At 44.8% G+C, this 23,944-nt stretch overlaps 1 protein-coding gene across 2 annotated transcripts in view; it reads left to right on the top strand.

Annotated features, from left to right (window-relative positions):
• Positions 1–23,944, top strand: part of PTPRB (protein tyrosine phosphatase receptor type B) — a 461,363-nt gene that overhangs the window by 97,593 nt on the left and 339,826 nt on the right. For both annotated transcript variants that reach the window (XR_014981270.1, XM_085652523.1), the window contains exon 3: positions 9,535–9,800. Coding sequence is in view for 1 of the 2 variants with exons in the window: in XM_085652523.1 (XP_085508649.1) it covers positions 9,535–9,800 (266 nt within the window). In the remaining variant the exon portion in view is untranslated. The remainder of the gene's footprint in view (positions 1–9,534; positions 9,801–23,944) is intronic.

Here is a 23,944-nt window from a genome sequence, read left to right as displayed (position 1 = left end):
CTCAGCCTGGTGATGGCCCATCAGGATATGTAAGGCACACCTCAGCTGTCTTTGTCTGACTGTCTGGAGTGAATGCACAAGAGCCCAACTGTCAGCCAACCAAGACATGTATTCTACACACAGGCAGAGAGAGCCACAGAATGGATGAGCAAGAACAAGTCCACTTTCTAAAAGTGGCATTTTCACGCAATTTAAAAACCAAATTTACTAAAAGATGTATTTTTAAATTGTGATTTCACAGACACAAAACTCCAAATCTCTGTCTGCTCCCAATGAGAAATTACACTTAAAAGATATTTCAAGACAATCCCCATGTTACCATATGGGAGAGATAGTCCTTGCAATAGGGAAAAACGAAATTAGAAGTATTTCACCATTCAGACATGTAAAACACACCAGAACATGCCCTAAGTTTTGAAAACACTGCAGCCTGCCCATAGGGCTGCCTTGGTCCCAATTTAGGGGTGACTTGCATGTAGTAAAAGGAAAGACTTCAGCCTGGCAAGTGGGTGAACTTGCCAGGTCGACATGGCAGTTTAAAACTGCACTCACAGACACTGCAATGGCAGGTCTGAGACATGTTTGCAGGGCTACTCATCTAGGTGGCACAATCAGTGCTGCAGGCCTATTAGTATCATTCGATTTACCTGGCCCTGGGCACACCTGGTGCACTCTACTAGGGATTTGCTAGTAAATCAAATATGGCAATCTTGGATAATACCAATAACGAACTCAATTTAGACACATCATATCCACTTTTGCACTGTCAGCAGTGGTAAAGTGCCCAGAGTCCTAAAACCAGCAAAAACGAAGTAAGAACAATACAGGAGGAAGGCAAAAGATTTTGGTTTAACCCTTCAAAAAGTGTCAGGTACAACAATATGAAGGAGCTACACACCAAGATTTTAATCAGTTTGTAGAAAAGGTGATGGTGTGAACATGTATTACATGGGATAAAGTGGCCACTGCCATACATGATTAGAAGATTGAAAGTCACCTCGGAGTTCCATAACCTCATAAAGGAACTCTGCATTCAACCTTGTTTTTCAATATGGTTATGGACCTTCTCTGTGGCTTGCAATATCATTATAATGTACGGCAGGGAGTACTTTATCCCTTATATGTACAGCATGCTTGTGAGGGGAAGAGATGTACAGAAATGTCACTGCATCTAAATGTAGAGCTAAACTGTCTCATCATGGCATACAATTTTCCGACACTGTAAAAGGTGATGACAGTCTTTTGAGGCTGGACCGGGATATGGAGAATAATGTCCCAGAAAATGTTTCAGATGCTATAATGGTCCTAACATACAGAAAGCAACTTATTGTGCCCAGAGTCAATGTAGATGCCATGGTTTTAAACACATGCCCAACATGCACTACATAATATTGAATAACATGCAAGTGGAGCAAAAGGCAGAGGTTTTTGTGAGTGGCAGAGTCAGAGGTTTTTGTGGGTGCACAGTATAGTTGCCAGACTGAAGTGATTGCCTCATCTGCATAGAACTGAACAACAATTCCAGATATTAATTTATCACAAGGATCCAACTTTATGCCATTTATTAACAGTTTGAGCTCAGTCAAAAGAATGGAACATATTTAGGAAGTATTTCTCAATGTATAAAATGATCATGACTATCCTACTGACATGGTACACCTGAAGTAGCCATGGTGCTAGGAAACATCTTAAAGCTATGGTGTTTTAGCTGAGTTTCCACATTTAAAAATGTTTAGGAAGCTGCAAAAATATGAGTGGCCTTATTGTCGGACATTTTAACCAATCTACCAATCTGTGTGTAATATCTTGGAGATGAAAACGTTGTGTACACTGCTCCTTGAGGGTGTTAAATAATGATTTGTAATGCCACCTGCAGGATGTTTAGGGCTCAGCAGCATGTCTCCCTGTAGCTCATACTAGTGAAGAGGCTGTACATCAAGATAATCATTATATTACCCATTTGTCATGTAAGTGTCTATTTGTTGTAGCAACCACTCTAGAACATCTCTTTCTCACCACATCACTAAACATCTAACATTGAGGCTAACTCTTCTCTAAAAATGTTGACTATCACAGGCAAAGGTGGTCTTACCTGGAATCAGTTGAACTATGTAGATGAGGTACCCCTCATATATAGCTTATTAAGTCGCGTAAAAGGGAAAAATCAGCCTGTACAAATTCCCCAATATCCCCCAAACTTTGTCGCTTTTTAATCAAAGGTCAAACCAGGGTATGAGAATGAAAACTTCTATTTTCATGTCAAACAAATTTTTTATTTTATTTATACAAGAATCATGAAATACTTGTGCAATCTGTGCATTTTCTTATACAACAGTATTCAAAATTAGGCAACTGTTTATCGCTGCCAAAAACTCAGTACTTTGATACATAAACGGATATATAGACATACATACATCAAATTCACTAGGAAAAACTGCACCCAGAGAAACACAATTCATAAATCAATAACACTCTTACCACATTTATCATACTTGGTGTTATAATTCACCTACTTGATCGATATAATCAACAGTCAGAGTCTTATTAATGGGCCCGACTGTTAATCTCCTTCTCTGTTTCACCTCCCACTAGAAATTAAAAACTGTATTTTATATTTATTTTACCTTCTTTTTCTTCAACCTCATTGTCCACCTCCATCTGCAGGTGCAGAAAACCTAATAATTACAAAGAGAAATTAAATTTGTGGGAGCAAAATTATACCCCAAACTTTGGATGCAGTAAAGCTTATCTCATTGGGTTCGCCCACAAGTACTGGATCGGAGATGGTGTTAAACATCAGTTTCATGAGGCAATGTGCCCCAACATTAAGGCACCTCCCCAAACATAAAATTTGCCCAGTCAAAACAGCTCATTAAATAACTGGGTCCACTTAATAACTGAGTTGTAGATCAATGGAAAGTTAAAGGGTTTTATTACAAAAACACATAATACACAGTATAGAGTCAATGCCATGGTGGCTCCCACATGCAAATGTATGCAAAACCAGCAAAATTAGACATTATTCTAAGTCCCAAATAGTAGAACAGAAAAGAATTCTGCCCCCCCCACAAAATCATAGGGTTCTTACACATAATTCTTGCATAGGAAATTTGTAATACTGCAAACTTATTGTGGTTTAAGCAAAAGTATTATTTCTTTAGAAAATCAGAACACAAGAATAATACATATCAGTATCTTAACACGTAAGCACCATCCCAATTCTTTGAACACTATTCCCCCCGCTCTATGCTAATGTGATCTGGAGACATTTGCACAAATATGAAGCATCTAACAATAAAACTTTCTCTAAGTGAATAAATCCAGTGAAGAAATGAATGGCAAAGACACTTGTTGCAATCTTACATCCATGCAAACACAAGGAGATGATGGACGGAGCACTAAAGTTTTTTAGACACTCATCCCTAGTCACAGATCTGGGTTAAATCCATCATCATTCTTTAGCTCACTTCACCACCCCAGTTCAGACCCAGCCATATGCCAATCACTCTTGACCCTCTTCTTTGTGGGAACAGTCCACCGCAAACTGCCAAACCAGGTCTTGCCTGGACCGGAAACAAGCATCGCTGGACTGGTTTTGGGGTAACACCCCTCATAAGCCAGGCTAGTTTGAATCCAGTGGCAAAGTGAGCAAGGTACCCACGTCTGGGCATACCCTTCCAACTTAGGGAGAACAAAGCAAACACGAGGAGATTATGGACGGAACACTGAACCTTTCAGTCACTCACCCCCAGTCACAGATCTGGGTTGAATTCATCATCGTTCTTTATCTCTCTTCTCCACCCCAGTTCAGACCCAGCCATATGCAAATCAGTCTTGACCCTCTTCCTTAAATAATTATTACAACATTTAGTCTGCACCATTTTCTGCTTAGTTTCTGGAATTCTCCTCCACCATTTTTAACTAGTTGTAGAAATGATGCTTGGTAATCTCCATCTTATATTTTCATGCCATTTCTTTTTAATAGGTTTTTTTCATTTGTATACTCACAATTTATAATTAGACACCCAGAAAATGTAAGCAAGAGAAACAGAATAGTTGCAGAAATCATTATAAATGTTACAAATGTTAGTATAATACGTAAATATTACCCACCAAAATTATTGATCTGTTCACTAACCTTGCTAAAACACTTCCCTAGATCACTAACCCAGGAACCCAGTGCTACCCATAAGCCTCTAAGGATTGAAGTTCACAAGAGATGTTAGTCATGTTTGTGATATAAGACAATAATAGGACTGTCATCAGGAATAAAAGTGCAGCATCTCTTAAATTTTAGTACTTTGCAAACCCCACGTTCTTTCGCAAGAATAATATATAATGCTAAGCGGTTCTGCATATCATTAACTCTAATAACAATTAGTTCTGAATTAATTTCAGTTAACACTCCACCATGCTTAAGGCATGTTTACTCACCAATGCAGATAAACGTCTCATTTTCACATCATTCATTGCCATACCTATAGGAGGAATAATAGTACCGAAGATATCATGATCTATTCTCAATCTAGGATGTAGGTCTGTCTCACTAAATAATTTTTCTTCTTTGATTTATTCTCTTATTGCTTTTTCATCTTTTCAATCTCTATCTTGCTCATATTGTAGTCCTTAACACATTTATGTTCTTCTTCAGTTAAACCACACACTTGCCCATGTTTAATAGTTACATTTTCTGAAATTTACCATATTCTTAGATTCTTCATTCTCTATGATAGGTACTTACTCTAGTGACATGTTGAAATCTGATAAATAAGTAGACAACATTTGTTTTTGTTAAATATGCTAACAAACAAGAGTAGCACCCTCACCTGCAGAAGAGGGAAGGAAAGTACATATGAAACAACTCCTAACCTTCAAAATGTGAGAATACCTTGTATCATTTTAGTATAAATGTTATCCTGAAATCCACTAACTTTTCTTTGTGTTTTGGTGTGTTATATTTCACTTTATTATGTACTATAGTTAATTCAACTCTGTTAGTATTTTTAATAAGATTATTAAACTAATAATTTCACAGCATTTGCTGCACTCCATTGTGTATTGAACCTAGAAATAAAATATTTGCGGGGCTCAAACTTCTTTAAAATAAACAACATATTTCTTTAAAACAATAATAGGTTTCTTATTATTATTTCTTTCAAAACTATATTTAAAAATACATTTCAAAATGATTTTCTTTCTCAAAAGTTCTTTTCAATTTGTGTTGTCAGTAAATGTTCTATCTTCATTTTTTTTACTAGAAAGGATCACTTTAACTTGAACTTTAAAGTCTTTTATAGCTTTCAAAGTGTTTTTTCTTCCTCTTCTAATTCACTTCCAAGTTCACTGTCAAAGGTGAATTATCAACGATTTATTGGGCATACTTTCTTTTTTGGTGTTCTCTTTCAGGTCATACACTTTCACTATTTTCTTTTTTGGTGTACTCTTTCAGGTGATTCACTTTCACTATTTTCTGAACCTAGTTCAATTACGTCTGAAGTATTATTTTTGAGATGTGAGCTATGAGCTGTCTCAGTAGAAGTTGGTAGGCCGATATGTGGAATAAACTCTGCCAACAGAAGTTTAGCAACTGTAAGGCTGTCTGTTTTCCGGGTGGGAAAAGCCTCAACCCTTTAAGAAAAGAAGCAGACAAAGACCAGGATATATTTCAAGCCATTGCAAATTACCATCTCCACAAAGTCTTCTTAGAGTCTTTCAATTGTACTGTCTGATATGCCAATATGACTCATCGTAGTCAATGTTCTTTTTCTCTGATTATTTTTCTGGCACACCAAACACCTCAAATATAAACTTTTTGTCAACATTTTGGCAATTCGTGTTTTCCTGATATTTCCTAAATGTTCAGAGCATGAAATTTCACCCTGAATAAGATTGTACATACAAAATACCTTGCAGTGGGATATAGCTTTGCATCTGGAAGGATGTGTTTGTTTTCAGGAGTGACATACAAACCCTGAAGATTTTTCATGTAACCAGATTTTTTTCCATCTTTTTTTTTTATCTTCTGTAGCTTCCTCTTGAAGGTCTCTCAACTCACCCAGAGAAATTTTAATTGAAATCAATAAGAACGAATTGCCATTTTCTGCATCTTGCATAGTATTTAATCTTGATTCATCGTTCTCAGTTTCTTGAACCACTGTTTCATCCTCAAGTGCACAATACATGGCCACTTGTTCAGTATAATTATTTCGAAGAGTAACCAAATATTTCCCATCTTTATGGGCAGTACACTTGATTACAGCAATCTGATTTGGCTGCTGTATTGCTTTCAACAGATCAAGTATATAGAGACTGCTTTTTATGGGAGTTACAAAAGATGTCATAAAGCCTCACTGTGACCACACAGTTGACTAAAGTCATGCACCACACCAAAACCATACTGGTTGCTTATATAGTTTGTGAGATTTAAGTTTTCTGACAGGCAACACGCTCTTGTTAATGCAAAGGAGAATGCCACAAGCAGTGTTACTTTTTAGCATTTCAATATTTACATTCCTTCCAGAATTGTTCACCATCCCTTTTCCATCACCTTGCATTTGCATTGATCTATTTCCCATTCTCACACCTTGCATTTGAGTCATTCCATTCACTCCAGCATTTACAGATTGGTTTTGAGGACTCCTCTCAAATTGTTTTGTCTGAGCAACCATCAATTTCTCCTTGATTCCTGTTAGCTTCACATCAAACCAATCACTGCTATAATTGTCCAGCTTCAAAATATCAGCTATACTTTTTGTCTGCCAGCACATTTCACTTTGCTGTATGTGATTACTAAGGTCTGGATGCAAACCCATAAGAAAAACAGAAATGAAACCACTGACACTATTTTTCTTGGGATCATCAACTTTGCTGTGCTTCTTAAAAATCTGCATGAGTCTCTCATAATCAGCATACACTGACTTGTTAGGTTCCTGTGAGGTTCTTTAATATTTTGCTCAATTAATATTCTTTTCAGGCACCTTCTTTTTCAAATGTTTAATCACCTGCCTATATTTGTTAGCCACCTCCTCAGAGGGAGCATTATGTAGAGCAAACCTAATTGGTCCTTCAGTTGGCCAAGCAACAGAAACCTTGCATTCAGACCACAAGTCACTAAGGATTAGAATCTCAAATAATAAATTCAAATCAGTCCATAGCATTTGTGAAATCATTGTCAACCTATGAACCTTCTTGTACTACCTTTCATACTACTCTCATAATTTTGGAAAATTCATAGTGAAAGCATAAAGATCAGCTCTTTTCTGTGGCCCATACACTAAGTTTCCCCGATGTGCTTCTCTTAATGGAAATTTGGAAATTGTTCCCCCTCCTACTACTGAATCACTAGCTGAGCGCCTCGCCTTGCTCTCTGATGCTTAAGCTTTCTTTTTACTCGCTGTCCCTTTTTTCCATTTCTCTCTGTATTTCTTCAAGTCACTTGATTCACTTGTTTTTTTCAACTAAATCTTTAATGTGGCCTTTAAAGTGATAAATCCAATTCCTTTAATTCATCATGACTCAAATCCATTTAGTATTACTTTCTCACATTCTGCATTTTACTGATGTCAACCTCACATTCATCTGCAAATTTTTCTAATGTATCTTTATTCAGACATCTGGCTGCTTATTTATTCAACCTCATTTCATCAACTTTGATGAATATTGTATGACAATAGCCTACTTAGATCAATTTTCCCTTCTAGCATTTCTCCAAATTATTATTTTTAAAAGAACAACATTAATAGTTCTCTCTTTAGGAGTCTCTACAATGACAGCTATAGTAACTGATGGATCGATTTGAAAAGCTTAGGTATCTCTTCTAGTACTCAGCAATGCTGGCAATGCAATTTCAGGTGAGGCACTCGCTAATATTCTTACACCTACAGCTGTAGATGGGCTCTGTATTTTTACTGCTGTACTATCTCCTGCTGCACCCATATCTGGACTTGACCAGCAACAGTTCCCTGTGCCCTGTCAGTATATGGAGGAGATCTGGATTTCAAAAGATCATTAAGAAAATTATCCTCCTCATCTATGTCATGACTATGTTTCTATCATCTGTTTCTTTAATTATTGCAGGGGAAACTCTTACACCTTCCATTGTATCCTCACTTGTCGATCCCATTTGTTTGCTAACCACTGCTTACATGAGCCTTTTACTTGCTTTATCATTTTCTTTCTTTCCTTCTCTGTGGCCATTCGATTCAATTTGTTTAATGCCTCAAACTTTGTTGGTCTAGGTAATAGCTTTCTTTCATTCATTGTGCATCTCAGGAAATCTAGCTTTCTAATGTTATAGGTACCTTCTAAAGGTAATTGTAAGTTTTAACATAAGAGGTATAGTCATGCCATTCAAAAATCCGGTACATGTATAGATACCAATGTTTGTCATCATTTTGTAATCAAGTGTTCCCTTGGCAGGTAATATCTGCCCCTCAGCAGAAAGTACAAAATACATTTTAGGCTTTCACAACATAGCACCCAATATTTTGACTCAAACCAATCTAAAAATCATGTAAAACAAACAGCAAACAACAACCAATCCCAGCGCTTCTCTGTCAAAGGTCAACCTATCAAAGCATGGCTCTGTCAGCACCTAACCAATGACAGCACAGCTTTGTGGTGACATCTCACCAATCCCAGCATAGCTCACTGGATGACTAACCAATTACAGTTCGACCTCTTCATGAATGAGGAAAACAATTGCAAACCCTTTCTCACTCAATTTTACCCAAAATAAACCTTGTCTGCTCACCTAACTAGGAAGAAAATCAGCAAGTTAAGGTAAGACACATCTTACAATTAATAACCATGAGCAACAAGAACAGTACCCTTCACTGTACTGTCCTAAATCACAATACACGCTATGTACATTCCTGTCCAGCAGTATTCAACCCTAGTTAATGTACCTACTCCTGTGCACTTAGGAGCAAAGCACATCAACCTGAATTGAACACACAACCCTGGAAAGGAAAGCTAATTATTTCTCAAACCCCTATCTGTTTGTGTGCAATGCCTCACACAGCACACTACCTTATGCAGACAAGTGAACCACAATATGTTGAGATCTTGGATTTCGACAAATCCAATAACCCAGCCAATCATTAATAAAACAAATTCTTTATAAAACAAGACTCCCAAATAGGAAACATACATCAGCACAATAGTGATCAAACCATCAATTAGGCCCCAAATCAGCATTGCATAACCAAACACTTCACACATAACGTAGCAATCCATCTCACAAATGCAAACTTCGACACACACCACAGACACCTCAGAAACACACACCCATAACAAAAGCCCTTGTGAGCCATTGTCTCACACACCTAATTTTTCCTTCCCCTTGCTTATAACGGTAAATAAGTCACTTCAGTTACTCAAATCCATAACACTTTAAAAACATTGCAGATGATTGACGACAGCCATTGGATGATGGCACATATTAAGAACTTGTGAAGGCAAATGGTGCGTCAAAACAAGAGTTGAACTTTCTTAATAATGCTGAACCTTAGCATGTGCTCTGTGTTTTCACAGATCTCAGAGGAGGCACTATGTCAGTGCAAAGCTCTCAAAGCTCTGGGAGCACCACTACCATCAAAACGTCAGCTTCGCCGGATGTTGTGACGGACAGTACCACGAGCCGATGGGAGAGGACCACTGAGATGTTCAAGCAAAATCTCACAGGAGAAGAAAACCAAACCCACACTGAAAGCCCTCAGGTTTCTGTCACTGTCTCAGCCACTACAGATCAAACGTCAGCTGCAGCAACCACAGAATATTCCACCCATTATGTGGAAGAGGTATGAAATTGTCTATACAACTATTCTTAATATTGCAATGTGACCTAGAATTTAGCTAATTCAAAAATAAAATAAATAAGGGATGTGTATTTTGAGTCACTATAGAAAAGCTGTATTTATAATGTCTTTAAAATATATACTTTTTTAGAACTATCAAAAATATCGATTCACATTTAGGGGTTTAAACTGACTTTATACCTTCAAAATATGGTAACCATTTGAGCCGCATGTAAAAGACAAGGTCATGTACTTTTAACCCTCTCAGAGTTTAATTTCACAATAGCGTGTTGGTCCATTGTGTGTATCTGTTAAGGCAGTTTGAAGCAATGGATAACAAAGGCCGGCATTCATCTGCTATTTTACTTTAAAAGATGAACATCGACTGTCAAATTTGGGATAATCCAAGTCACATTCATTTTCTACTAGTGTGGGCACAGCAGGGTTGAAGGTGGCTGTGAGAGGGAGGGTCGAAAGGAAAAGCGAGGAGGCCGAATTCGATGAGCAATGGTGTTGAGTTTTATTTTTAATGGAAATTAATAGTTCCACAAAACAGGTTTAGGATGATATGATGGCCTTCTCTATCTGGGAATCGTCCTCACGGTCTTCCGGCGGGTGATGGGTTCCTGACGTGGTCGGATGTCCTCCCCAGGTTGCCTCGGAAAGAAAGAAGGAGAGAAGGCGGTAAGATTCGTGGTTCAGGCTTTTCCGTTACGAACCCTTCACCAGTGACAAAAACAAACTAAGAAACACCCGTTGTGAGGCACGACATAAAGATGCAGGTTTGGCGGTTCTTAAAGGCGTGGAACAGGGATATGGGAATCAGGTTTCTCTGGCATACCAGTAACCCGGGCGGGGTAACGAAGGGGGGGATCCACGAGAACCCCTGGATAGGGATAACACACACAAAGTAAGAAGGTTTGTCAGCACGTATACTCTCTCGGGGAGTAGACAGGGGATAATTGCAGCGAAGCTCAGCTAATGTACCACCGTGTTTAGTATAACGGGCCGGGTTGTGAAGGGATACCAGAATGCAGGGGCGTGTTCGGGCAACCGCTTTAATTTGAGAATTCCTTGCAATGGCAACACCCGGTAGTCCACTAGCTGGACCCCGCTTATCCCTCCCCCTTCCCGTGTCACATACCGCGTTGGCTGCAACTCTCCGGAGCTGCGGCGGCTTATCAGCGTCCTCCTGGGGGCGTCCACCACTCTTCGGACCAGGTCTCGGCTTCTTCGGCTTCGGGTGAGTCCTCCGAGTCGACGGCTGGCCTCGGTTCCTCTTCTCCTGCGTTGATGGTCGAGGGTTCCTCTACGCTCCTCTCTTCCTCTCGGTGTGGCTGTTCTCGGCGTGGCTGTTCTCTCTGCTCCTCCGATTCCACACCCCCTCGCTGTTCTTCCGGGTTCTTTTCGTACTCGTCAGTTCCCGCCTCTCGCGGATGCCATTGGTTCCTGCACGGTCCGGGCGGGGCTCCTCCCTGCACACAAGAGGTAGGGGAAAGGATTAACTCATTCCCTCCCAGCCTTCGCGTGTCGTTGTATTTCTGTACAAGGGATGATGGGAAGGGTATCCCGGCTATGGAGGCCGCCTCCTCACATCCCCCTTCCCTAACTTTCTTGCTGGCAAGAAAAGAGTCAATGGGATATCTAGAGAGATAGTCCGCATTAGAATGTTCTTTCCCTTTCCTGTGAAGCGTAGTAAACCGGTAGGGTTGTAAGGCCAAAAACCATCTCATGATTCTGTCATTATGCCCTTTGTTGCGAGAGAGCCATTGTAGGGGTGCATGGTCCATATAAAGAGTGAATTCTCTTCCGTCCAGATAGTAACGTAGGGTTTCTATGGCCCATTTTATGGCTAATGCTTCCTTCTCGATGACCGCATATTTGGTTTCCCTAGGAAACAGTTTTCTGCTGAGGTATAGTACTGGTCTTTCCTGATTCTGAGTGTCGGTTTGTGATAGGACAGCACCTAGTCCTTGATCCGACGCATCTGTCTGTAATATAAATGGTTTAGTATAATCAGGACTCAGCAGTACCGATTTTGATGTGATGGCTGTTTTCAAGGTCTGAAAGGCCGCTAGTTGTTGGATTAAGGGAGATCGTAGTGCTTTCTCGGTGTTGATGGTCTTTTGCAGGAGGTCAGTCAAGGGGGCAGCTGTTTGGGAGAAATCTGGGATGAACCTCCTATAATACCCTAGGATACGGAGAAATGCTCGTAGTTCTTTTTTGGTTTGGGGAAAGGGTATACTGGCTATAGCGGTTACTTTCTCGTTTTGGGGTTTGATGAGTCCTTCCCCGAGGAGATACCCTAGGTATTTAACCGACCTAGCTGCTAACTTGCTTTTAGCAGGGTTGATAGTTAACCCACTGGTTTTCAGGGTCTTTACTACAGCTACCAGATGGTCCAGATGTTGTTCCCAAGTGTCGCTAAAAATGACGATATCGTCAATGTAGGCGGCGGCGGAGTCCGCACAGGGCTTCAATACGGTGTTCATTAATCTTTGAAAAGTGGCCGGGGCCCCATGTAACCCGAAGGGTAAAACAGTAAAGTGATACAGTCCCCCCGGGGTTGAAAATGCGGTCTTTTCCCTGTCCTGTCTTCGTAGTGGGACCTGCCAGTATCCTTTACTTAAGTCCAAGGTGCTAATATACTTTGCGTTACCAAGTTTCTCGATCATTTCATCAACCTGGGGTAATGGGTATGAGTCAAACTGTGAAATTTTATTAACCTCGCGGAAATCGATACAGAATCGAATAGATCCGTCGGGTTTTGGCACTAAAACAATTGGAGAATTCCACTCACTAGTAGACGGTTCGATCACTCCCATCTGGAGCATCTGTTGTACTTCCTTCTCTACCGCCAGCCTGCGGGCTTCGGGTATACGGTAGGGACGTAATTTCACCCTCCTCCCGGGTTGAGTGTTAATAGCATGTTCGGTTACTGCAGTATGTCCTGGGAGGGTAGAGAAGACCTCCTGAAAAGGCTGTAGCCTATCATACAGGTTCTCTTTCTGTCTCTCGGTCAAGTCAGGGTCTACGCTCCCGGAAAAAGGGGGGGGTCCTGGGCTATGGCTACCAAGTGGGGTACCGGCCCTTTTCAAATTTTTTTAATAAATTTATGTGAAAGATTTGGGTGTTGGTGGGTTTTGTGGGGTCCATTTCTAGGCGATAGGTTACAGGAGTGACGGCCTCTAAGACTTGAAATGGACCTTGCCATTGGCCTAGGAGCTTGTGGTCTGAGGAAGGCATCATAAGTAAAGCAAAATCACCCACCTTCAGAGATCTATTTTTGGTACCCTTATCATAGTAATGTTTCTGGGCTTCTTGGGCTTGTTCCAAGTGGGTTTTACAGATATTACGTATTTCGTGGAGATGCGTCTTCAATTGTAAGACGTATTCATGTGGGGGTTTAGTACCCTCAGGGATTTCTTCCCATTCCTCCCTTGCCATGTCTAGTAGGGTGTGTGGGGGTCGGCCATATAATAGCTCGAATGGGGAGTACCCGGTGCTTTTCTGGGACTTGCATCGGATAGCAAAAAGGGCAAGAGGCAACATGTCTTCCCAACGACGGGTTTCCAGCTCAAGCAGCTTTTTTAGCGTGGTTTTAAGGGTAGCATTATATCTTTCCACTAACCCGTCGGTTTGTGTATGATAGGCTGATGTTCGGATTTGCTTGATGTTTAACTGGTTACAGACCTGTTTCAGGAGCTTGGAGACAAAAGGTGTCCCCTGGTCCGTTATTATCTCTCGTGGAAAGCCTACTCGGGAAAAGATGTTAACCATGGCTTTAGCTATATGCAGGGCGTTTGGGTGACGCAACGCCACTGCCTCAGGATACCGAGTGGCACAATCTACCAATACCAACACGAATCTACAGCCGCTTCGAGAGGGGAGCAAGGGCCTATTATGTCCATCCCTACCCGAGCAAAGGGTTCACTAATGACAGGTAGGGGACGCAAGGGGACTCTAGAGAAGGTATGTCTGTTGTTTTTTTGGCAGATGGCACACTCCCTACAGTATCGACGGATTTGTTGGTATATACCCGGCCAAAATAACTGTTTTAGTATCTCCTTTTCTGTTTTTTCCTCCCCAAAGTGTCCCCCTAGGAGATGGCTGTGGGCAAGAAACATCACTTTCTCTCTATAGGCGCGTGGGACTAATAGTTGTAGGGGTTGGTTGCTTCCCCCCTTTCTATATAGCAACCCCTTCTGTACCAGGAATTGGGGACCTACTTGATTTGGATCTTCCTCTTCTGTGGCCTTGTTCCAGGCTTCCCTTAGCGTGTCGTCCTCTCGTTGTGCGGCAAAGAACCCTCGATCGTACTGCCACATGGCCTCCTCCTTATTCTGTGTGAGCGCTACTCGGTTCCAGTCCCTTTTCTCTCTTTTCTTCTGTTTTCTACTTTTTTGTGGTCTCTCCTGGGGTGGAGTGAGATGGGGCTCCTTGGAAAAAGGGGCTGTTAGATACCAGGCATTCTGGTCGGTGCGATTTTCTGGAACAACCGCAGAGAGATAGGGGTAGTCAGAACCCAGCACTAAAGGTTCGGGTAGCCGAGGTATTAACCCGACTTTTACTGGTATTGGAGCGTGAGCGGGACTGTGTTGGATTCGTACAGTGGTAGTAGGATACCTCCTGTTGTCCCCGTGTACACACTGTATGTTTACTGTCCCATTGGTTTGTGTAACCCCTCCCGGGACTGCGGAAGGCTGGATGACACTCTGTAAACATCCTGTGTCCATCAGGGCTTGTCTTTCTTCCCCATTGACCCTTACGGTGTGATGATAGGGAGGTTTCTTTCCCCCGGGATTACTATAGTAGGAACGGGTGAGCCCGATTTCCATGGGTTCTTCTTTTTGGGGGCACACCCGGGCTATATGACCGAAACCTCCACACGAAAAACACTGGGGCCCAGGGGAAGGAGAGGACCGAAGGGGGTTAGGCAGGGGACCAGGTAATAGGGTGACCGTATCCGACCTCCGTGGACCCAGTGGCCTCACTGTCTTGGCGGGTCCTCCGCTAGGACGTTTCCAGGATTGTTCGTCCTTTCCTCTTTGTAACTCTTGTGCGCAATTATATGCTCCAGCGATATCCACTGCTCTGTCAAAAGTCAGTCCCGTGTGCTGTCGCACCCATTTCTGTACGGGGGGTGTAAGGAGGTTAAAAACTGTTCGAGATATAATTTCTCCATGATGTCCTCCTTAGTAGCAGTTAGGGGTTTCAACCACCGGTCGGCTAGATCCCGGATCCGGAAAGAGAGGGCCCTGGGGGTCTCCTGGGGGCCTTCTTTAACTTGTCTGAGGCGTAGTCGGTACGTCTCGTCGTCTATCCCCAACCTTTCTAGCATCGCTTTCTTTACATCGTCGTATGGTGTAAGACCTAAAGGGTTAGCGGCCTGGTAGGCGGCCTGCAGATCCCCGGTCAACAGCGGTCCTAAGTACTGACCCCATTTGTCTGCGGCCCACCCAGCTGTTCGAGCCATTCTCTCGAAATTGGAAAAGAAGAAGTCCGGGTCCTCCCCATTTACATACTTCTGGAGGACCACTGAGGGCAGAGTGGTCTGGTTTCTTTGTTGCCCCATCGTATCCGCAAGTCTGTTGAATATGGCTTCCTGTGATTGGCTTTGCTCTACCATGGTTTTATGGTGCTTCTCCCGATCTTCTTCGGTCACGGCTAGGAATCTCTCCATAATGCACCCTAGTTTTTCCTGACCTTCAGCCATTTTCTTGATTGCGGCCTCCATCCCTTCTGATCCCACTTCTGACACCACGTGTGAGAGGGAGGGTCGAAAGGAAAAGCGAGGAGGCCGAATTCGATGAGCAATGGTGTTGAGTTTTATTTTTAAAGGAAATTAATAGTTCCACAAAACAGGTTTAGGATGATATGATGGCCTTCTCTATCCGGGAATCGTCCTCACGGTCTTCCGGTGGGTGATGGGTTCCTGACGTGGTCGGATGTCCTCCCCAGGTTGCCTCGGAAAGAAAGAAGGAGAGAAGGCGGTAAGATTCGTGGTTCAGGCTTTTCCGTTACGAACCCTTCACCAGTGACAAAAACAAACTAAGAAACACCCGTTGTGAGGCACGACATAAAGATGCAGGTGTGGCGGTTCTTAAAGGCGTGGAACAGGGATATGGGAATCAGGTTTCTCTGGCATTCTGTGTGAGCGCTACTCGGTTCCAGTCCCTTTTCTCTCTTTTCTTCTGTTTTCTACTTTTTTGTGGTCTCTCCTGGGGTGGAGTGAGATGGGGCTCCTTGGAAAAAGGGGCTGTTAGATACCAGGCATTCTGGTCGGTGCGATTTTCTGGAACAACCGCAGAGAGATAGGGGTAGTCAGAACCCAGCACTAAAGGTTCGGGTAGCCGAGGTATTAACCCGACTTTTACTGGTATTGGAGCGTGAGCGGGACTGTGTTGGATTCGTACAGTGGTAGTAGGATACCTCCTGTTGTCCCCGTGTACACACTGTATGTTTACTGTCCCATTGGTTTGTGTAACCCCTCCCGGGACTGCGGAAGGCTGGATGACACTCTGTAAACATCCTGTGTCCATCAGGGCTTGTCTTTCTTCCCCATTGACCCTTACGGTGTGATGATAGGGAGGTTTCTTTCCCCCGGGATTACAATAGTAGGAACGGGTGAGCCCGATTTCCATGGGTTCTTCTTTTTGGGGGCACACCCGGGCTATATGACCGAAACCTCCACACGAAAAACACTGGGGCCCAGGGGAAGGAGAGGACCGAAGGGGGTTAGGCAGGGGACCAGGTAATAGGGTGACCGTATCCGACCTCCGTGGACCCTGTGGCCTCACTGTCTTGGCGGGTCCTCCGCTAGGACGTTTCCAGGATTGTTCGTCCTTTCCTCTTTGTAACTCTTGTGCGCAATTATATGCGCCAGCGATATCCACTGCTCTGTCAAAAGTCAGTCCCGTGTGCTGTCGCACCCATTTCTGTACGGGGGGTGTAAGGAGGTTAAAAACTGTTCGAGATATAATTTCTCCATGATGTCCTCCTTAGTAGCAGTTAGGGGTTTCAACCACCGGTCGGCTAGATCCCGGATCCGGAAAGAGAGGGCCCTGGGGGTCTCCTGGGGGCCTTCTTTAACTTGTCTGAGGCGTAGTCGGTACGTCTCGTCGTCTATCCCCAACCTTTCTAGCATCGCTTTCTTTACATCGTCGTATGGTGTAAGACCTAAAGGGTTAGCGGCCTGGTAGGCGGCCTGCAGATCCCCGGTCAACAGCGGTCCTAAGTACTGACCCCATTTGTCTGCGGCCCACCCAGCTGTTCGAGCCATTCTCTCGAAATTGGAAAAGAAGAAGTCCGGGTCCTCCCCATTTACATACTTCTGGAGGACCACTGAGGGCAGAGTGGTCTGGTTTCTTTGTTGCCCCATCGTATCCGCAAGTCTGTTGAATATGGCTTCCTGTGATTGGCTTTGCTCTACCATGGTTTTATGGTGCTTCTCCCGATCTTCTTCGGTCACGGCTAGGAATCTCTCCATAATGCACCCTAGTTTTTCCTGACCTTCAGCCATTTTCTTGATTGCGGCCTCCATCCCTTCTGATCCCACTTCTGACACCACGTGTGAGAGGGAGGGTCGAAAGGAAAAGCGAGGAGGCCGAATTCGATGAGCAATGGTGTTGAGTTTTATTTTTAAAGGAAATTAATAGTTCCACAAAACAGGTTTAGGATGATATGATGGCCTTCTCTATCCGGGAATCGTCCTCACGGTCTTCCGGTGGGTGATGGGTTCCTGACGTGGTCGGATGTCCTCCCCAGGTTGCCTCGGAAAGAAAGAAGGAGAGAAGGCGGTAAGATTCGTGGTTCAGGCTTTTCCGTTACGAACCCTTCACCAGTGACAAAAACAAACTAAGAAACACCCGTTGTGAGGCACGACATAAAGATGCAGGTGTGGCGGTTCTTAAAGGCGTGGAACAGGGATATGGGAATCAGGTTTCTCTGGCATACCAGTAACCCGGGTGGGGTAACGAAGGGGGGGATCCACGAGAACCCCTGGATAGGGATAACACAAAGTAAGAAGGTTTGTCGGCACGTATACTCTCTCGGGGAGTAGACAGGGGATAATTGCAGCGAAGCTCAGCTAATGTACCACCGTGTTTAGTATAACGGGCCGGGTTGTGAAGGGATACCAGAATGCAGGGGCGTGTTAGGGCAACCGCTTTAATTTGAGAATTCCTTGCAATGGCAACACCCGGTAGTACACTAGCTGGACCCCGCTTATCCCTCCCCCTTCCCGTGTCACATACCGTGTTGGCCGCAACTCTCCGGAGCTGCGGCGGCTTATCAGCGTCCTCCTGGGGGCGTCCACCACTCTTCGGACCAGGTCTCGGCTTCTTCGGCTTCGGGTGAGTCCTCCGAGTCGACGGCTGGCCTCGGTTCCTCTTCTCCTGCGTCGATGGTCGAGGGTTCCTCTACGCTCCTCTCTTCCTCTCAGCATGGCTGTTCTCGGCGTGGCTGTTCTCTCTGCTCCTCCGATTCCACACCCCCTCGCTGTTCTTCCGGGCTCTTTTCGTACTCGTCAGTTCCCGCCTCTCGCGGATGCCATTGGTTCCTGCATGGTCCGGGCGGGGCTCCTCCCTGCACACAAGAGGTAGGGGAAAGGATTAACTCATTCCCTCCCAGCCTTCGCGTGTCGTTGTATTTCTGTACAAGGGATGATGGGAAGGGTATCCCGGCTATGGAGGCAGCCTCCTCACAGTGGCACTTTTTGCAACAGAAATGTATGATGACTGAAGCATAAATATCAGATGCGGACAACACTGTAGGTGTCAAACTATGGCAAGCAAACATGTCTTGAAGGCTGGAAAGATCTTCTCCTAAGAAAAGTGGACAGTTATCTGGTGGTAATGAGATTTAGGAAGATAACAAATAAATAGTGAGATTTAAAAAAAAATGAATCCTAGGTCCGCAAGGTAGTATATATAGACTGCACCACTATTCGGGGAGAAACATACGTTAAAGGTTTAGTGTTTTTATTGAAGGAGTCATTCCCAAGGTGGCAAGGTACTTAAGTCTGTACAATGGAAACTTGCTTCAGCGTGTCTACATATGCATATACATGTACTTTCAGTACAAGGGGGTTTGTATCCCCTACTCCAGATGCTCAACACACAGTAGACCAGAAGAGTTTGTTTCCTGTTTGTAGCCCCTTCACATGGAACATAGTTTGTGATCCCACGAGATTACATTAATGTCACCATTAATCCCACCTGCCCCAACTAAGTGCAAAGTTTTCTGACTACCTCTTTAGTGGAATGCAAAATGCATCACAGCCAGGAACAGCTTTGAAGGGCAGGAGCAGATGGGTACTACAAGCACCTCAAAGTGTGTGCTACACTTTAGAGTTACATTTTGTTTTTGGTGATTATGAGCAGGAGGCAAAATGTTTGTAAACTTTGATTCATCGTCAACATCCAACTTTGACTGGTTTCTTCTCTTGAATAAAATGATCTCACATATTGCTTTTGGACATATACCGGCATAGATTATATTGTTTAATTGTTACGTTTACCATTAAACATTCTTTTTAACAATTCATGAACTGTGATGAAGGACACACAGTTTCAAGTGCGGTTCACTCAGTTTCCAATGCCTACACTTCCACTGCATACAGATCCAATTCTGCCATTTTTTTAATTGTATTATCTACTTTTTTTGAAAGTGGGTTATTGTTGGAAAACAAGGCAGTATATGTGAGGCCTGCACAAATAACATGTCACATCTATCATTCACTGGGAACAAAAAACACCCTATTGTAGCACTTGACTCTCAGAGGGTAGTGTTGCAGAGCAGTCTAAGGCTTACTCAAGGGTGTGGGCTAGTAATTGCTGTTACAGGTGCACAGAAATAACACTCAAAAATTGATTGTCCAGCCTGTACTTCGCTTTATAAGTTAGGGTACATTTATTAAACACACACACTACTCAATACTATGCACCAATTTACAAATATACATAAGCTGTTGGAATTACTTTGTGACATTGCATAACATCTCCACCCCTCCCACAGGGGAGGTGGGGCCTAGTACCACCACTCCCATGTATGCACGTCATAATGCCCCCTAATGCCGTTAGTTGAACATAACCTGGCCCTACGCACTGGCACCATCCCAGTGGCGACTCACCCCATTATCACAACAAGCCTTGAAAATGTGTACCACTGCCTTGGTGACACATAACCCTGACTAAACATGTCATAATGACCATACTGTATACACCTCTACATCTTTAGTGGTTAACAATCTGGGCTGTTCTTCACCCAAGCGCAGCAGCAAGAATACATGTTTAACCCCTTTCACGCGCATGACGGAACCACGCAGTCATGAGCCACGGGCGGCGTGTGCTCTGGACGGCATGGTTCCGTCATGCTGCGGCCATTCCGCCCAAGCGGCACTAATTCCCCGCCTGTGCGGGCGAAATAATGAGTGGGTGGAGTTGTGACGGAACCACGCCGTTATGAGCACAGCTTGCCCGTGACTCATGACGGCGTGGTTCTGTCACGAGCATGGCGGCGCCGTGCTCACCACACACCGCCCCAGCGCCGCGGCGAAATTCACGCCGCGGCGAAGGGGTTAAGCATCACTTTAGAATGATAGTACTCATTACATTTATTGATCATTATAATGCATTGCAATTACAGCCCCTAAAGGCATCACAGATGAAATCACAGGATTAAGCATATACCGCCAGACACCCTAGCAGGAAATGTCTGGCAACATAACCCCACTTTGCTTATGATTCTACCTTCTCAGAACTTCACAATACACATGTGCCTTTCAGTCCCCTCTAAAAAGAAACAACGTGGTTAAATGCATTTGTGGTGCAATTACACCTCTTCACCTCCAGCATGAAGATCATTAGAAAAAACTGGCTTATCCTGAATACTGGTACTAGAAACTGGGATCCACCTCTATTTGCACACAAATGAGCTACCAGCTTAAAAGATCGCCTGGTCTCTACACGGCCTAAACTCAAAGAACCTATCCGCAACACTATCTGCAACAGTTGGGGCCTCCCCAAAGTCACTGGCCACTACCCTTGTGAGGATTGCAGCATCTGTCATCTGACTAGACCATCCAAAAACCTGGACTTGGAACCAGCCAAGGTGTGGTACCAACAAAAACACAGTAACTGCAACTCCACACATGTGGTATACCTGATTCAATGTCCCTGCAACCTCAGGTACACTGGCATGACTACTCGAAAAGTGAGGCTGAGGATTGTGGAATACCGCAGCACAATTTGTTGCAAAAAAACAATGAGCAAATTGACCAGCCACTGCGCTGAACGGGTTCATACCCCCAATGACATGTACTGGACTGTGAGTGAACAATTTAACCCTACCCATGATAACATGGCGAAGTTTCTTCTTGACAAGGAGCAACGCTGGGTATACCGCCTGTCCACCCATGTGGAAGGTCTCAATGACCAGATACCTTGGAATACCCTGAATAATTGAGATCGTCCCTCCACACTTGCGCTTCTTCTGTTTTATTTTTGCTTTTATTTTATTTTATTTTTATTTTTATTTTTTCATTATATTTGGTTTCACTTTTGACTTCTTCTGTGATTTGCAGTTGACATAAGTAACTTCGCGCTACTCCTTACCCACTCTGGAGGCACTGCCCATGAACCACACATACATGCCCCTTTGTCGGTTACGAGCGCGATTTACCCCCGGCTATTGGCCTCTCTGCTTATGTGCATAATACACTCGCCACATTGCTTGGCATGTGCGAGCTGCACTTCATTGCCGATGCGCGGTTACACACCTTCTGTGTGACGCTCTGGTTTTATTAGTCCTTTTAGTCTTTCTTTTCTTTTTGCCCGGTACTTTACCGGTCCCTGTGTGTCTGTCTTCTGTTTCTTTTTTTATTTACAGACACCTGCCTGTTAATTGCCTGCAGCTGCTCCCCACACCTGAGCGCTATCTTGGCGGGTGTGCTATTTAAGCCTCAGCTTCCTCTGCTCATTCACAACCACGGAGTCGGAGAGAGGCCACACAGGTTTGCGGTATGAGCTCTGTCAGTTACAAGTAAGTGGGATCTAATCTCTGACCGGCTTTGATTCCTTTGCCGGTTAAGTTTATTTACTTCCCCCTCTTTTGGTCCCTTTCTCACTCTTTTTTTACCCTGTCCAGAAGTAGCTGTGACAGAATACCCCTACTCCTGACTCATGGAGACTGTCCCTTTAATCTTTGGTGTAAGCATTCATGGGTTCATTCTAGTTTTTTTGTTCACCATGTTTTTACCGTGTCCTTGAGCCACTCGACACATTACCGCGTATTTTTAGCGTGCACCGCCACTTATAGCACGCTTTTGGCGCTGCCTCACGTGCCGTACCGCTCTGCACCTCCACCGCGGTATACCATGTCAATCATGTTACTTGATATTGCTTGAGGCTAACATTATATGTGGTATGTTTTGTGTATGTTTGTCTTTTCCCTCCCACAGGATTGGAAATAAGAGGAATACCCCCTCTGCCAGTTAAGGCGCCTTAGCGTGCGCCGCACATAGACGGCTATACACACTCTGTTAGACCTGTCCTCTCACCTTCCACTTTCTTGGTCCTGATGAAAGCCAGCCCCAGTTTCCAGGCACTGGCTGAAACATGTTGACCCCACTGGATGGTGGCGGCCATTGATACCTCCTTAGCCATCCCCTGCCTCCTTTTAATGCTGCCCATGGCCTATTATTAAATAATTCTAATTGGTTTTTGGGACCAGAGGGACAGCTTTTAAATATACACGCACTACACCATCACTGCACACTCACCTTGACAATAAACCAGCTCCGCTGCAATTGCATGCGTCGCAGCACACTTGGGGTACATTCGGTACCCCTAGTGGGGGCCGATGATGAAGCATGAAGGTGGGTGAGGCCTTTCTTAAAAACCTAAATGGTTTCCCTTGACTAAAGAGACTATTCTGTTTCTTCATATCTACATACACATATCCCCCTCGACCGTGGGGCTAGTTCCTTTTGATTTTCTACGAACCAAAAATTCCAGCCATAGGGATGCAGATGACTCCTGGATGAGCCCTTGAGGGGTTATTTCTTCACAGTCCCCAGAGACTTAGGGAGGGACTTTTTTCCTCTGAGTGCTGGGGAAAGCTTCCCTGCACCTTGGCACTCACTTGGTGGTGACCCCGTTCTCCTGGGGCCACCACAGACAGAAAAACAAGCAGGTATTTTCTTGCAGGCCGACACGGCCTGCAAAGCATTATGGGGCACTTCCTTCAGCCCCTTGCATATTATAGCAGTGGCTCTCCCGCTGCATCGGGGAGAGCCGCGATGTGGGCTTTGGCCACTTTGTTTCCGTGTTGGAGGGCCTGGTTCCACCCGGACCCCCGGTCCCCCAGGTGAGTGTCACAGCTCAGGGAGCCACCCCAGGCTGCTCTGGCCCCTCGCTTCTCCCTTTGCTTCTTTGTTGCAGGGCAGCCCGGGAGCCCACCCCCCGGCTGCCCCCGCCGGCTCCCCGCTAGCCAGCGCCCTCGCGTGCTGCCGCGGGAGCTGGCACTGCAGTTCTGGTCTGCTCGCTCCGGCGGGCAGACAAAGGCCAGCGCCGGTCCAGCTGGCCTCGGGGGAGTACGGTGGCCCTCCCCCTCCTTCCTGCAGCCACGGGGGAGTGGACGGCCTCCCCCGTCCTCCCTCAGCACTTTGGGGCCCGGAGATGGGGTCCGGGGCCCCCTGGGCATACCTTCACGGGGAGCACGACGGCGCTCCCTGGCTTGCCTTACTCTTCATTGGGGCCCGGAGTTGAGGTCCCAGGCCCCAGAGACTTTGAGTGGGGGGCGCGACGGCGCTCCCCGCCTCCTCCTTCCACACGGGGGCCCGGAGTTGGGATCCCGGGCCCCTCCCCCCTGGAAATCTTCACGGAGAGAGTGATGGCGCTCCCCGGCTTCATTTTCAGTGGGGGCCATGGTGGGCTCCTGGCACCCCGCGGGGGCCTCTTTACCGGGAGCACGACGGTGCTCCCTAAATCCTGTCTTTGCAGGGGGGACGCGACGGCACCTCCCGCCTCCAGTGGGGCCCGGAGTTGGGATCCCAGGCCCCTTTTCATCACCTTCCGCTTTCGCCGGGGGCCAGGGTGGGCTCCTGGGCACTTTTCACACTCCCCGACTGTGCTTCGCGTGGGGGC

Source organism: Triturus cristatus, chromosome 4_1, assembly GCF_964204655.1.
Source record: "Triturus cristatus chromosome 4_1, aTriCri1.1, whole genome shotgun sequence".
NCBI lineage: Eukaryota > Metazoa > Chordata > Amphibia > Caudata > Salamandridae > Triturus > Triturus cristatus.
Note: the sequence above shows the minus strand (reverse complement) of the source record. Positions and strands in the feature narration are given on the sequence as shown.